Genomic DNA, 16455 nt, shown 5'->3' with positions numbered 1-16455 from the left:
TGTAGATGCATATAGGCTTCGGGTATATCTGTGATCATAGAGCACAATGGGCCGTACAATTAAAGAGTGGATTACGTAAATCTGACCGGCTAATGTGATCAGAATTGTGTAATCCAATACATTTGATTGTATTACCGTGGATCAAACACATGCAGAATCCGCAATTCCCATCTAGTCGTGTGAGACTGGCCTAAGGTAGATTGCCACTTTATCATGTGACCGGGGGCCACTCACCGTGGCCCTCAGTCACTGCTTCAGGCTCTCGGCTACCGTTAGTAGCCAGGAGCAGAGAGATTTTAAATTTCCCAGGCCTTCCTCGGCTTCTTCGCATGTGTCTGTCATTTTGCCGACGGGCGAATGCACAGAAGCCAAGAAAGTCTGTGGAGGAGGATCGTGTTCAAATGCGGAGGCCTCCGGTAAGAAGTTCCATCTTCCCTCACCGATCTCAGGAGAACGGAGATTAAACTTCAACTTTTCTCTTTTACTTTTATGTGATCACCCTTTATCCATTGGATAATGGCGATTATGTGATCGGAGACCACTCACCACGGCCATCACTCACTGCTCCAGGCTGTTGGCTACCTTTAGTATCAAGGAGATTTTAAATTTCCCCAGGCCCTCCCCAGCTTCTTCACTTGCATCCACCATTTTGCCGACAGGTACATGCGCAGAAGCCGGGGAAAGGTCCGCGGATAGAGATTCCATCGGGGAACATCGATGAGGCCTTAGTTAAGTAATTTCACCTCACGGATCGGATCCACGACAGGAGGTGAAATTTTAACTTTTCTTTTACAGGATTGGCGTTATCTATTGGATAATGCCGATCTTGTGACCAGGGACCGCATACCGTGGCTCCCCGTGAAATCTCCAGGCTCTCGGCTACATTAGGAAGCCAGGAGCAAATGGATTTTGAATTTCCCAGGCAACTCCCTACTTTTGCGCATGCATTCGCCATTTCGCCGAGGGGCACATGCACATAAGCCAGGTCAAGGCCTACCGATAAAGATCCCGTCACGGGAAAAATCCGGGGAGTTAGGTACGTAATTTCATCTCCCCACATGGATGCAATCTGTGAGGGGAGATGAAACTTTAACTTTTATAACTTTTTTTTTTACTGTACATAATTTGCATTATCTATTGGATAATGGCGATCACGTGACCATGGACAGAGTACCACAGCCCCCCGGTGATATCTCCCTGCTCTAGGCTATGTTTGACAGCTGGGAGCAGGTAGATTTTACATTTCATTTTCCCTTCGTCATCATGACAGCATACACCTGGAGGTTGCTCACCTGCTGACCTGATGGGACAGGAAGAGGCAGAACATAAAAAGCACCTCCCCTCCACCAAACACCAGTGTTTTTCCTGTCCCTTCAGGACAGCAACGGCAGAGCTCCAGCGACGCTGTCCCATGCCGGAGGAGGACTTACCGGCGAAGCAGCGGCGTTTTTCTTCAGGCAGCCCCGGCAACCCCAGTGGGAAGGACCCCATCTGGGCGCTTTCCGGGGACTGCGTGGGCCGGGGTCCAAGTACGGGCTGCCGGCACCACTGCGGCCGTCATTTCAGGCGGCGGCCGCCATCTCCGGTGGGCCTGGGTCCAAGGACGGATTTTCCGGCGCCACCGCGGTCGCCAACCAGGCGGCGACCGCCATCTCTGGGTCCCGGCTGTAGCGGGCGGAACACAAGGTGTGTGACGCCAGATGCTCCGCAAGAGGGCATGGCCTCGATGGAGCGCACAAAGGGGGCGTGGCCTGGCGCGGCTTGGCGCCAAATTCAAAATGTAAAGCCCCTGCACCAGGGGGAGTCGGCTGGTGTTTTGTTTTTTCACGCTAGGAATCGATTCTAAGGACAGGAATGGATCCCACAAGCGCAGGATGTCGGCCAAGAGAGGACCCAGAGAATCTCCAAACTGTAAGTGGTCCTGTGGGCCAACCTACAGACACCTGCACTACACTTCCCTTACTAACAGAGCTCTCCCTTGTCACGTACGACAGGGATACTCAAAAACCTAGGGAGGCTAGGAGGAGAAGTAAAAAGCATCCTGTATGCTTACAAAACTTCATGACTCCTATTCTAAAACATTATGCGCTTCCTGCTCAGCGAAAATTCTGCAGGAAGAAAAATCTTCCCCCATGTCTGAAATCCAGTCAGTTGTCCAGGAAGAAACAGTCCTACCTCTCGGACCTCCAACCAGGGCCCTTAGGGGTCACAAGAGGGTCTGCTCCAGCAGTGTTAGAGTCCGACTCTGACATGGCAGTAGAATTCGATCTTGTAGATCTTGGAAGTGTCGCAGGGGGAGAAAAAATATCTTGTTTGGAAAAAAAAAAAAAAAACCCCGCTAAAAACCTTGCACTGTGCAGGACGTCATGTTGCGAGTCTGCTTCCACAACGTAAATCTACATTCCCTGTAAACGCCACACTTGATCCTTAATGATTGGAATTGTATGGATCAAGCTCCCTTAATTTCTAAAAGAATTTTAAGAGTGTCCTTTATTGGCAGACAATGAAGTGGCTATCCTTGAGGAGACTCCATCTGAGGATATGTCCCGCTCAAAGGCAACAAAGTAGACATGACCATGCGTAAGGCTTGGTCCACGTCCAGCTTCATTATAAAGCTAATACTGCGGCCACCTCGGTGGCTCGCTCTACTGCGGTTTGACTAGGTCAGCTTCTACAGTCTGCTTCGGATCTCAGGCAGCCCTATCCAACACGAGCATCTCTTCTGCCAGCCCTGGTTGCCCCAGTGGGAAGTACCTCATCCGGGAGCTAACCGGAGACTGCGTGGGCCTGGGTCCAAGGACGGGCTTTCCGGCACCACTGCGGCAGTCATTCAGGGGTAAAGTAGTGGTCAAGAGACATAACCTCCAAAGATAGGTTGTGTACCCTACCCGTTCGGGGCGGCTAGTCATCAGACCCCGCAAAAAGCGCCTTAATTCCATGTCCCTCCTCTATAACATAAGTGGGGAATGGAAAGACCGGAGGAAGCGGTAAGGGTCTTACTGTTGTCCCTCAACCTGCATCTTCATGCCCGCAGAAGATTAGTTCACTTCTGCACTAGTTGGAGAAACATAGCTACTGACGGCGCCTACCACATGCTGGGAAACTATCCTAATGACAGGAATCGATCCCACAAGCGCAGGCCTGGTGACGGAGGGGTACAAGATTTGAGCTAGTACCCCGCCCTCCAAATAGATTCTTTTTAACCTCGGACTGTGTGGGCCTGGGTCCAAGTACGGGCTTCCGGTTCTACCGTGACCGTCATCCCGGCACCAACCCTAGAGCAGGCTCTTCTTAAGGGTGAACAAATCGTGCTGGATATCGGTGCAGTTATCCCCATCCCTAAGACGGAATGGGGGAAAGGGTTTTACTCCCCTCTCTTTCTGAACCAGATGGCTCCCACCGATGGAGACGATCAGAACCGCAACCCCCCTGATTGGTAGGGATAACGTTATGGCTACGATTGACATAAAGGATGAGTATTATCACATCCCCAATTATGACAACTCGCAAAAAGTTCCTAAATTTGCGCTGAGAATGGCGCCTTCCCTTTGGAATCTCCTCTGCTTCACGGAGCTTTTCCAAAGGGGTGATTGGAATGGTAGCCTTTCTGCACAATCGCGGGATTATCATCATCCCCCATCTGAAAGGGGGCATAGCTCAGTAGATGGTTTCCGGCTGGTGGCAGATCCCCTCACTATTCTGAGGTCATACTGAGGGTCCACGCTTCAGCTGTCTAAGGGTCTGAGCTGGATCAGTAATGATTTGAAATCCAACATGGATCCGGACACCAGGAAAAAATTCCTAGGAGTCATTTTGGATTTTCGTCTCCAATGTTCATCCCTTCCTCCTCTAAGGAAACAGCTCATTCTAGAGAATGTTCTGCTCTCTATAAAAAATCTACAGTTTCAATAAGAGGAGATGCGGATCCTGGGGCTAATGACTTCATGCATTGGAGTGGTTCCCTGGGCCCAATTCCACAGCCGTGATCTTCAGACACTTATCCTCCAGAATGGGGACAAGTCAGTCCTCACTTGACAGGACAATCCCTATTTCCACTAGGGCTAGATCCTCACTCCGCTGACGGTTGTCCTCAGACAACCTTTTAATGGGGTAACTGATAACTGATGCGATAACTGATGCCAGCGCAAAAGGGTGAGGCGTCACCTTTGAAGGTGGCCATATACAGGGTACTTAAGACCCTCATGAGAGATCCAGGTTATCCAACGTTAGAGAACGTAATGGGGTTTGGGAAACCCGACGTAGCCTGCAAACTGTTTAGGGATGAAGCATGTGAGGATTTTTTTACGATAACATGATGGCAGTGCCACTCATTCGCCACCAGGGTTCCACCGGGAATCCTCTACTTCAGCATTTGGCGAGAAGGTTCCTTCAATGGGCGGAACTCACAACTAAGTAACTGTCGGCCTTCCGTATAAAAGGGGCCGAGAATTCAGTCGCGGGCTTTCTAAGCAGGAAGAAAGTAGACGCAGGAGAGTGGGGACTCCATCCCGAAGTGTCTAGCCTACTCGGGACAAATAGGGGGCACCCAAAATAGTTTTGTTTGCGTAAAGCGCAAATACCAATTGCCGTCTTCTCTTTTCCCGAGACTCGGAGAAACAAGCCTTAGGCACGGGCGCCCCCTCTCACCCCTGGGTTTGGGACTTAGCTTGCGCTTTTTCCCCTTTACCCCTGATTCCGCTACTCCTAAGAAATTACTGCGGCCAGGGCTGTCAGTAACGTTAGTAGCGCCTTATTGGCCCAAAAGACCTTGGTTTCCTCTCCTGAGATCTGTCAGTGGGAGAGCCTCTCCATCTTCCGTCAGGACTGGACCTATTGCTGCAGGGTCCTCTCCTCTACCCGGAGGTTCACAAGTTCAGGCTTACAGTCTGGATCTTGAACGGGTAAAATTCTTAGAAAAGGGTTTATCATCTAACGGGGTTTCCACTATGTGCGAGAGCCTTATGCCCTCAACGGAAAAGATTTATCCCAAAGTCGGGGAAAAAATTCTCAGAATGGATGGGTCAGGACAACCAATCAGACATTCGTAAAATTTTAAATTTCGTCCAGGCAGGCCCGTATAAAGGGTTGAGTCCAGATTCCCTCAAAGCCCAAGTAGTGGCTTTGAGGGCATTCTTTGATCTCACGCTTGCTGAGCACAAGGGGATCAGGAAATTTCCTAGAAGAGCGAGTAGATTGCATCCATTCATAAAGCTGATGGTGCGCCCCTATAGTCCTTCAGGCCTTCTGCGATTTTCCCCCGTTTGAACCTATTAGAAACCTATCCATCGCCTTGCTGACATACAAGGTAGCCCACCTTGTGGCAGTTATGTCGGCTATGTGCGTGGGTGAAATTCAGGCCCTTTCGCAAAGGGCCCCATATATGACTATGCACCCTGATGAGATCGTATTCTCCTTAAACCCTTCCCTCCAACCCAAAGTCTTGTCAGACTTCCACGGAGGCCAGCCAATAGTCATTCCAGCCTTTGTCTAAATTTTAAAAAACGAAACGGAGCAGAGGCTCCATAATCTTGACGTTAAAAGAGCTGCATTAGTGTACCTTGAGGCAACGGAAAGTTGCAGAAAGACTGACTAACTTTCGTTCAGTCTCAGGGGCAGGCCAGAGGGAAGGCCACTTCTAGAGATTCAATAAGCCAGGTGGCTCAGAAGAGCCATCCAGGAGGCTTACAAGGCCAAGGGCATTCCTCCCCCAGAAGGTTTGAAAGCCCACTCTACTTGGGCGGTGGCATTTTCCTGGGCAGAAAGAGCGCACGCCTCAATCGAGCAAATTTGTAACGCAGCCACGTGGACTTCTAGTCATACGTTTATTAAACCTTATAGGCTGGACATTAAAATCTAGTGAGGATGCAACCTTCGGGAGGAAGGTGCTTCAAGCAGTAATCCCTCCCTAAAAAAGCCCATGCCAGTTATTTGGTATTCCTCCAGGTGTATGCTGTCATGATGACGAAGGGAAAACGGGAATTTTTCTTACCGATAATTCCCTTTCTTAAAGGCATCATGACAGCATACGGGCTTTTCCCCCCCTACCGACACGGTTACCCTTGTTGGCTTAAACACATGAGGTAATGTGTATGCTTATGATTTCTTTGTCTAAGGTGTGTGGGGCCAATAAAACACACCTTCTGGTTAAGTATACTGTCACTGTGGTTATTTGGAACGCACTGGTGTTTGGTGGAGGGGAGGTGCTTTTTATGTTCTGCCTCTTCCTGTCCCATCAGGTCAGCAGGTGAGCAACCTCCAGCGTATGCTGTCATGATGCCTTTAAGAAAGGGAATTATCGGTAAGAAAAATTCCCGTTTTATATCTGGCACGCTTGCTCAGAAGATGTTGTCAGGTCCTTGCAGGACCAGAACGTCGCAGGACATCACGTAGGCCGGACGTGAGTAGTTTCAACTCCCCTCACGGATCTGACCTGTGAGGGGAGATGAAACTTTAACTTTCTTTAACTTTTTTTTTACTTTTATGCAATCGCCGTTATCCAGTGCGGCCATCTTTGACTGGAAAATAGTTGCTTTAAAGCCAAAATGTTATCTTCTGCAAGATGTCTACATTTTGAAAATATATGGGTGCGGAGGTTTAAATAACGCAAACACAACAGCACTTGTGTGTACCTTATAAAATAAGGAAGGCTCTTTTCGATGTATGTTGTGAGCGCCTAAGGAGTCTGGATCCATGACCCCTATAAAGTCCAGCAAGAAATGATGTGTTGGAGCCACAAAACAGGGTACCCAAATACGTCAATGCATAGAGGAATTAAAGGAATTTCATATTTACTGAAGCCACACGGGCTTGATGCCAATGTTTTGTCTGTCGGACTTGAAAAAAGTTGCAGCGACAGCCGTAACGTTGCCATCAAGCCGTGTGGCTTCAATAAAGATGACATTCCTTTAATTCTATGCACTGAAGTATTTGGGTACCCTGCATGGCGGCTCCAACATATCATTCCTTCTGGGTATGGAGGTTTAGTATGATTTTTTTTTTGTCATTTAGGGTTTATTTGAACAGGTCAAAAATGTGCATACTGCCCCAGTTAAAAAAGCAGTATATGGTCCAAAACTGCTAGCAATGAATTCCTTCTCACTTATTAATAAAGTGTTTTAGCGTTTCTTTGCATAAATATTATCAAAAACTGTTGTCTACCACCATCTCCTCACCATTATCCAGCTTATGCTGCTTTTCTTGCTTCTCCTGGTTCACCTGTTGGACGGTGCGGCTGAGGTCTACTCCCTGCAGTTTAGTAGCATGTTGTGCTATCTTCCTCTCTACATCTCTTAATTCCATCTATAATAAGTGTTCAAGTAAAAAAGATAGAAAAGGGATAAGTCACATACAAGCATTACGCACAAGCCATATGATCATTTTGTGAATTTTAGTAATTCAAGAAAAACGGCATGAAAAGGGAAGGTGTATACATTTACCAATGTGAAAATAACTTGCACACTACAGAACGGACTACTGAGGTTTGGAATATTTGTATGCCCTCACAGTTCTATTTATTTTTTTGGCAGAGCACACTGCAAAACAATTTTTTCTTTCAGTTTGTTTTTACCATAATAGAAGTATTTCTAAGACAGGACTGCAGAGTTCCCAAAGAACATCATGCTCATATTAACCTACCCTACAATAGGCGCAACCAATCTCAATGTCATGCACATAATAAAGTGTTACCACATAACCGAGCATCTGGAAATCCCTGCGCCCCCATGACATTGAGCTTGGTTGCGCCTATTGTACGTTAATAGGAGCATGGTTATCTTTGGGAGCTTCTTATATGTGTGACCTGAGGGGATGTATTCCCTTGTATTGATGCAGCATTTCCTTCATTATCTGTTTTTTAAATGCTTTATTATGTATGTAATTCTTAATAAACAATGTTTTATGCTAATCTCTGCAGTCCTGTCTTGGACATTTATTTTGGGGTGGTTATATCGGTTTATGTGTGGGACCATAGTTGTCTTTATATAGGATTCATATAATAGATGCATGTCTACAGTTGTTCCTCACTGAAAAACAAAAACATTTCTGAATGTCAAATGAATTTATCAGTTCATTTACCTGTAAAGGAATGTTAACTATATGTATGGGAATGAGGGGTCATAGCCCATCCCAGGACAGTAAGTGCCATAGAAAATGCATCCACTTAAGGGCAGGAACCGCTTGACACAGCAGCTACATCACACTGTACATTCTTGGGCACTGAATGTAGTAGGAACCAATGGGCACAGAAGCCAGGGAGCACCATCTGCCCTGGCTTGGTACCGCCCACATCCCGCTGTACATCCCTGTGCAGCAGGAGCACGCGGCCACAAATTGGCATAGCAGAAGCAGCTGAGCCAAGCGCACAGGTTACTGCAGTCGGAGCCGCTCCGCTCTACACTACTGAGTCCAGGGCAAAGTTGAGTGAGATTGGATGAGACGGTTTCCATTTACTCCCCCACCCTGCTTGGTACCATCCGCATCATGCTGCACAGCACTTCAATGTGGGCACTGGAGCCACTCTGCACTAATGCTTTGAATGTGCCTCTTTGTATTTGGTCAGTGTAGCTCCAAGTTGTAAAAACAAACTACTCATTCATTTAAAGGAACAAAATTAAAGGAAGGACAATGATCCAAGATAAATTTACACAAATGAACCTAGAAATATCTGAAAGGAGGGGACTCATCTGCTATGATCAGTCAAACTACTAACGACCACTTGTCTAAATGTATGTGTGTGAATGCTTCTCATGCTCCGCCTCTGCTGAGGTCATTACTCCGCCCCCTGGTGATGCCATCAAAGGTCCTACAACATATATAAAATACAGAGTCTGACTGACAGAATAACAACACAGTTAGGGCTCTTCAAAGGGGAGGATAAAAAATAACACACTGAGAATACAACTAAACTGCTATTATCTCAGAAGACACAACTCAGCAGTCCTGACAGAAGACACCGACCTTCCTCCACCACCACCACCACCGAGATCCGGAGGGCTGAAGGACGTGGTGATGTCACTGCTGTGGGAGGAGTCAAGCTGTGTTTGTCTTTAGTGGTAACCAAGCCACTGTGAGTGTAATGTGCCACCAGAAACACTGCTACCATAATGTCCTAATAACTAGTCTATCTGTAAAGGCAGGCTGTCACACCTAAAATCTAAGTTAACTCCAAACTATAAAACCACCAAACAGCATCAACGGAACATTCGAAGGAGAATATGCCTCAGTCACAAACCACAATGAAAATAAATCCCAGCGCTCCAAGGGTCAAAGACGAGGGTCAGAGTAAGAGTCAATTTACAATCAAATGTGTATAGAGAAAGGACTTACATAGTAGGGGGCTCCCAATGACAAAGTCCATAATACTTCTGCATACCTTGATGTGGTGGGGCTTGGTCATTGGGAGCCCCCTTACCAAGTTCGCTCTATACACATTGATTGTAAGCGGACTCTTTAACAAACTTTCTTGTTTGACCCCTGGAGGAAAGGAATTTAATTTCATTGTGGTTTGTATAATCATATAAACCATTTATTTAAATATGTGCACATTTTTCTGAAAAAGTCGCGCCATCCTATTCGGTTTTTTGTCCTTTTCCTTACAATCATGTAAAGGGGTTGTCCAAGTCACGTAAAGTGCATCCTAACTGGTTCCCCATGGTGTAAAACAACAAACAGCTGATGCTCCCGGCTCATTCCCTGCCGCTGGCTCTGGGTCTCCATTGTGCCGTTTGTTCGTAGGCTGAACTCAAACTGTGACGCCCCACAGACCTGCTGCTGCTGCAGAGAATGACAGCGATAATTGCCGAGTACGGTCATTGGCTGTAGCAGCTTGTTTGGAGGTGGTTCAGGCTGACTGCAGCCTGTAAAGATTATGTCAGTCGGGAGACCCAGAGCCACCTAGGGTGAACGAGCGGGTTGCAGAGAGAGGCAAGAATCAGTCGTTTTGTTATTTTACACCATGAACGACACATTAAGTTGCACTTTACATAACTCCAACAATCCCTTTAAGGCCGTTTTACATGGGCAGAAGAGCAGGCAAACGAACAGTCCCAATCATCAGCTCCTGTTAACATATCCATAGTCAGCCGACAAACTAGAAAACGCTCATATCTCCGCTGACTGCTTCATTTATGTGGGAAGAAAAATGCTTATTCATGAGCAGCACATCTCTCCATGTAAACAGGGAATGTGCTGACAGATACAGACTGTATGGGGATGAATCGTCGTATTAACAATTGGTCGTCTCCATAATAGCGATGATCTATTGCAGGTAAACGGCTGCAATGAGCACCAAGTGACATGCTTCACAGCAACAAGAAAGGAAAAAAGCTGGATCCTTAAAAACACTTTATTCTTCTATTTACAGCAGTGATCTAGAAAGACGTGTCCTTTGAAACGTGTCTGGGCACAGATGTGGTGTTACGCATTACCTACCATTTGTAAATTTGTGGATTTTTTGGTATAAAAGAAGTGTTTTTAAGCAGCCGGCTTTTTTCCTTCGTTGTTGCTATTTAAGCCATTTGCCTCACGGACAGCCTGAGCACCTTCATGCTAAACCGGGGTAAATACTATTTACTTACCAGATGAAGAGAATGTTGTGTCATGTATTTTGACATGCCATATAGTGGTTCAGCGCTCATAAGCGCTTAAAACCTACCGTTCATCATTTACCTGATATCTCTCCATGAGGGAAATGTCCTGCAAACAGGCCTTGGCGCTCTCCTCTTCAGACATAAATGTTGCTATGAGAGTTTCCTGTTCTTCAACATCATTTTTCAGCCGTTGTATTTCCCTATTTATGGCTGCAAGCTTGTTCCTTAAGTCTGGGATGTCCTTTTCCTTCAGCTCATTAAGCATTTGTCTAAGAAAAAAAAGGAAAAGATTAAAAAAATGCATATTATTGAAGTGCATCGCTTCATATTGTAACTGCCTAAACTACCGAAGTAATAGAATGTAATATAATTTACAGCTTTTCCCTGCAGTTGGCAAACATGTTGACAGTAAGATAAAGGTCCTTTTACATAGGAAGACCTGCTGAGCGCATATCATATTGGATGAAACTGGCACAAGTTTCTTTCCCGTGTAAATACAGCCTCACTGTGACGAATCTGGTGCATTTTAAGGTTTGTGTCTTTAACTATTTGACACTATTAGCAAATCTGCTCCTCTAAATCTCTTCTTATTGCTCTTTGTATACATTTTATTTTTAATGCATCCTGGACTGGATGGTGAATGCTGCCATCTAGTGGCAACATGCTGACATACTGTGCCTGCTGATTAGCTTATCATTGTTGCCATGCACTGAAAATAATTTCTAGTGACCGAAGAGAAGCAGAAATTGCTAGAGGAGATCTTTTTTACAGATTTGGTAGGCCTTTTTTAATTTTCTGCTGAACCACCTTTATAATCAGATCGCTAAATGTGGATATAAATAACGCACTGCTTAGGTTTTTACATACTGACTTTGTTCAAAGATTGGGAATCTACAGAAGGAGCCCCCAAAATAAACAGAGCATTTGGCCAAACTTCAGATGAATCTCACACTTATCAAACGTGTAATTACATGTAGCAATAAACAAAGTGCATTTATATAGAGGCTTTCTATGTGGTTTCTGGCTGCATGATTTTTACAGGTGAAACACGTTAAAAAAGCCCGGCACACTACTTGCATATCTGAATACACCCCAGTACACATATTCAAATCTAAAGAGCTGTTTACCCTGCAAAAGAGCTTGGCGAGTTAAAGGGGTTGTCCCGCGAAACAAAGTTGGGGTATACACTTCTGTATGGCCATATTAATGCACTTTGTAATGTACATTGTGCATTAAAGGAGTTGTCCGCCGGCGAAACTGATTTTTTTTTTTCCCCAATGAATGCCCTGTAGTGGAGAAGCATCACACATTACAGCTTTAACCATGAAAAACGATATTTTGCTCACCTTTTTATTCCTTTTCTTACCTTATAAAGTTTGCCTGAAGGATTTTTCAAAGATGGCGCCGCTGGGTAGTTCCCATGATGCACTGCTGCCTCTCTCTCCTCAGTGCGCGCTCCCGATGACACCGGCCACATGACTGGAGGACCGGCATCATGCACGCTTCATTGCTTTGAATGGAGCTAGCAGCCGGCCGGCCCCATTCAAAGTAATGAGAGAGCAGGGAGAGCAGTGCGATCTGCTCCTACAGCTCTGACAGCAGTAGCAGGAGATTCCTTCATCTCCCCGGCATGTCCCCTCATCACTGGACACTGCAGTGTCACAGCCTCCAGTGATGAGGGAACATGCTGGGGAAGATGAAATAATCTACTGCTACACCTGTCAGAGCTGTAGGAGCAGATCCTGATCTCTAGCAGCACTTTCAATAGCTGACGATCGTCGGCTATTGAAAGTGAAAGTAGCACCAAGCATGCCCTACATACACATGCCCCCCCCCCCCCCCCCTTCCCCCCCGGACTTCTGACAGCCCGGCCGACACCAGCAGCACACACACCCTCCCCCCCCCTCCCCCCCTTCTGCGAGAGCCCGGCCGTCCACTTACCCCCCCCCCCGGGACTCCTGACAGCCCGGCCACCACCAGCAGCACACACACCCCCCTGCGAGAGCCCGGCCCTCCCCCGGGACTCCTGACTGCCCGGTCACCACCACCAGCAGCACACACACACACAGCCCTCTGCCTCCCCCCCCCCCCCCCCCCTGCGAGAGCCCGGCCGTCCACTTACCTTACAGATGCCAGCAGCCGCGCGCCCCCTGGGAGAGGTTCCCAGCAGCTGAAGTTCTACTGCACATGCGCAGTAGAGAGCAGAAGTGAGAAGCGCGTCCCCGACGTCCCGTCAAGACCTGGAGCCGGCCCGACAAGAAAAGAAGATTTCTTGTCGTAACCAGGGACGACCGAGGAGCAACACAGGGGGGGGCACCCCTACACGTAAGTCAATAACTTGTGTTTGCCTCATTTACCATGCACAATGTATATTACAAAGTGCATTGTATTGGGCAAACAGAAGTAATGAGATCTAATGTTTATGGCCGGACAACCCCTTTAATTATGAGCCATACTGAAGTTATTCACGTACCTGCTCCGTTGCTAGCGTCCTCGTCTCCATGGTGCCGTCTAATTTTCAGCGTCTAATCGCCCGATTAGACGCGCTTGCGCAGTCCGGTCTTCTCCCTTCTGAATGGGGCCGCTCGTGCCAGAGAGCTGCTCCTCGTAGCTCCGCCCCGTCACGTGTGCCGATTCCAGCCAATCAGGAGGCTGGAATCGGCAATGGACCGCACAGAAGACCTGCGGTCCACCGAGGGTGAAGATCCCGGCGGCCATCTTCGCAAGGTAAGTAAGAAGTCACCGGAGCGCGGGGATTCGGGTAAGTACTATCCGTGTTTTTTTTTTTTAAACCCCTGCATCGGGTTTGTCTCGCGCCGAACGGGGGGGGCTATTGAAAAAAAAAAAATCGTTTCGGCGCGGGACAACCCCTTTAAGGCCCATTTACACGGAGCGATGATAGTGCAAAAGTCGCCAAAAAGTGATTGTTTGAGCGATAATCGTTCTGTCTAAATAGGCGGCCATCGGGCACTTTTCATTCACTGCTAGCTGATCATTAAATTCAGTCCAACCTAAAAATAGTCATTCGGCCTTATCAGCAGTTCTCCACTGGTAGTGCTGATAGCATTGTTTCCCGCTGGAGAACAAAAAAACTGAAAACTGATAAGAGCCTTCGGGCTATTAACTGCTTTCAGCTAAGGCTTCATTTGTGCACTTAATTGATCTTAAGTAGCTGAGTAGCTACTTAATAGTTTATGCAAAATGATCGCTCAAAGCTGTCACTCAAACTGTCATTTCAGCGATCTTTGAGCGTTCATCGCTCCGTGTAAATGAGCCTTTACAGGGTAATGAAAAGTTAAACACATTTAAGATACAGATTCACTTAGCAACTAACCTAATAAATAAATCTTGGTATTTGTATAGCGCCAACTTATTCCGCAACCTCTTTGTGAAGTCTTGGACTTGCTAACTGAAATAATAGCAAGTCCAAGTGCTGTCCAGCAATTAGCGGTAATCCCCATGTGGTCACTGTGGGTAATCTGCAGTGTGTACAAGCATCTTTACACACACACATTAAAATTTATGTTAGTTCGATTGTAAGTAGGACAGAAAATTAATTTATCTTTACTAGTAGGTGAATGAAGAGAACAGGTCATGGTGCACTTGCCTCATTGGCTTCAGCTCCATCATTTCATCTTTTCTTTTCTCTCTTCTCTTTAATTCGGTTTCTGTAGTCTTCAGCTTATCTGGGACCAGTCTGAGCTTCGACTGCATGTCATTAATTACATCCTGCAGCTCAGTTTCTGAAGGAAAGGTTCTTTGGCAAACTGGACAGCAGGGCTGGTTCTCCTCTGTCAGCTGAGTGATGAACTGTGTGTATACTGCCGTTGCTCCTGCTAACATTGCTGGGAAAGAGCATAAATAATATAGCTTTTAAGACAAGATGCCTCAGGCAGCCCAACATGCAAAATATTAAAGAGCAGATTATAAAATCTAGATCAACCCAAGTCAGCTAACAGGATGGTCGAACGGGGTGTTGTCTTTCTGGCACTCAAGTTGGACACATCACGGATCGGTTTGACAGATCACTGGGAGGGGCTGGTGAGGATCTGGTGGTAATGATACACATTGGCAACAAAGTTAGAGGTAGGTGGAGGGTCCTTAAAAACTATTTCCAAGAACTAGGATGTAAAGCTTAAGGCAAAGACCTATTAGACTGCCTGTCCACGGGCAATTGTTCATTGCGTTACCCGCGGCGATAATCCGTCCGCGGGTAACGCAGTGAACGCTTTCCATAGCTTTGCTATGGAAAGTGCAGCTGCGGCGTCCACGAGTGGAGAATCATAGCGCTACTCAGCTCACGGGATTCTAATCGCAGCATGCTGCGATTTCCTGCGGTGAGCCTATGTGTCAGAGAGCTGACAGTGGCCCTGCCTCCTCCTCCGCGTCGGAATATCGCTGGTGATATTCCGCAATAGCCGTGGACAGGGGGCCTAAAGTAGTATTTTTTTCTGAAATCCTAACTGTACCACGTCACATCAGAAACACAGTGTGAAATTAGCTAGAGGGTTTGATGAGTGTTTAAATTAGGGACTGGTAAAGGGGGAAGGCAATCACAGAGATAGAGGGGAAGATAGTGTAGACAATAATCTAGAAGGAAGTAATTGAAATGCGGTGGAACGGTAAGAGGGGTTAGTACATTTATAACTAACAGAACAGTGAATAGGGTCACACAAATAAAAAATAACCAAAACTCTCTAAACTGTATGATGACTAATGCTAGAAGTCTGACCAATAAAGTTGACAAACTGGAAGGAATTGTGTCTGAGGAAAACTACGACATAATGGGAATAACTGAGACCTGGTTGAATGAAAACTGTGACTGGGCAGTAAAAATCATACGTTGTGATAAGCCCCGCCCCCTGATGTGTTGGAACTTTATGATAAATAAGTGGGTTTTGGGTTGCAGTTTGGGCACTCCGTCTCTAAAAGGTTCGCCATCAGTGCTCTAGATCAACATTGGGTGTAATAGACTGTCAGGAGGCTGGAATCGGCACATGTGACGGGGCGGAGCTACGCGATGATGCGTACAAGGGGGCGGAGCCAAAACGCTGCTGCTGCCGAGCCGAAGGAAGAAGACGCATCTGCGCAAGCGCGTCTAAAAAAGCAAGAAGACACCGAAATTAGACGGAGCCATGGAGACGGGGACGCCAGCAACGGAGCAGGTAAGTGAATAACTTCTGTATGGCTCATATTTAATGCACGATGTATATTACAAAGTGCATTAATATGGCCATACAGAAGTACTTAACCCCACTTGCTTTCGCGAGACAACCCCTTTAATACACAGCATTTCCACCCAAATCAAAAAAAGTATCTTGTTGCATCTTTTACGTATCCAATAAAATATTCCCTTTTTCAACTGTTAGATGCACTTGTCCAACATCAAGAGGCCATAGTGAAGAGAAACTAAAATGCCTGCTTGGAAATTACGGTTTTATATATTTTCATAGAAAAAGAAACAGATGAAAAAACACAAGCTAGCAAATACCTGGAAAACCTGAACTACATTTGATCAAACTCAGCAGCTCACCTCGCTGTTTAGAGGTTTTTTCTATATCGTCCTGCAGCCGCACCAAGTCACTGTCGAAGTCTTGACTACCACAAACATCGAAGACCTTTTCTTCATACGATACACACTGTTCTTCTTTTTTACGCAGTTCAGAACTCATATGGTTCTTATTCTGTTCAGCTGAAACCAACTCCTTGCTGAGAGGCATTAAAATATAAAAGGCTACAATTAGTCCAATTATTTATGTTACATTAGTGGTAGAACAGAGGGGTTTAACTTTAGTGTTAACATATTATGATAACTTTTCTTGCAGTTTGTTAACCCTTTTAATTGCTGTTGTGTTAAGATAAGAGAATA

At 46.3% G+C, this 16455-nt stretch overlaps 1 protein-coding gene across 1 annotated transcript in view; it reads right to left on the bottom strand.

Moving 5' to 3' along the window:
* Positions 1-16455, bottom strand: part of RAD50 (RAD50 double strand break repair protein) — a 97393-nt gene that overhangs the window by 38858 nt on the left and 42080 nt on the right. Inside the window, exons 13-16 of the mRNA XM_066591148.1 lie at positions 16120-16295; positions 14194-14431; positions 10666-10855; positions 7173-7299 (exon numbers count right to left, since the gene is read on the bottom strand). Of these exons, the coding sequence (XP_066447245.1) occupies positions 7173-7299; positions 10666-10855; positions 14194-14431; positions 16120-16295 (731 nt within the window). The remainder of the gene's footprint in view (positions 1-7172; positions 7300-10665; positions 10856-14193; positions 14432-16119; positions 16296-16455) is intronic.

This window comes from Eleutherodactylus coqui, chromosome 2 (assembly GCF_035609145.1).
Source record: "Eleutherodactylus coqui strain aEleCoq1 chromosome 2, aEleCoq1.hap1, whole genome shotgun sequence".
NCBI classification, from domain to species: Eukaryota; Metazoa; Chordata; class Amphibia; order Anura; family Eleutherodactylidae; genus Eleutherodactylus; species Eleutherodactylus coqui.
This window is presented reverse-complemented; position numbering and strand designations above follow the sequence as displayed.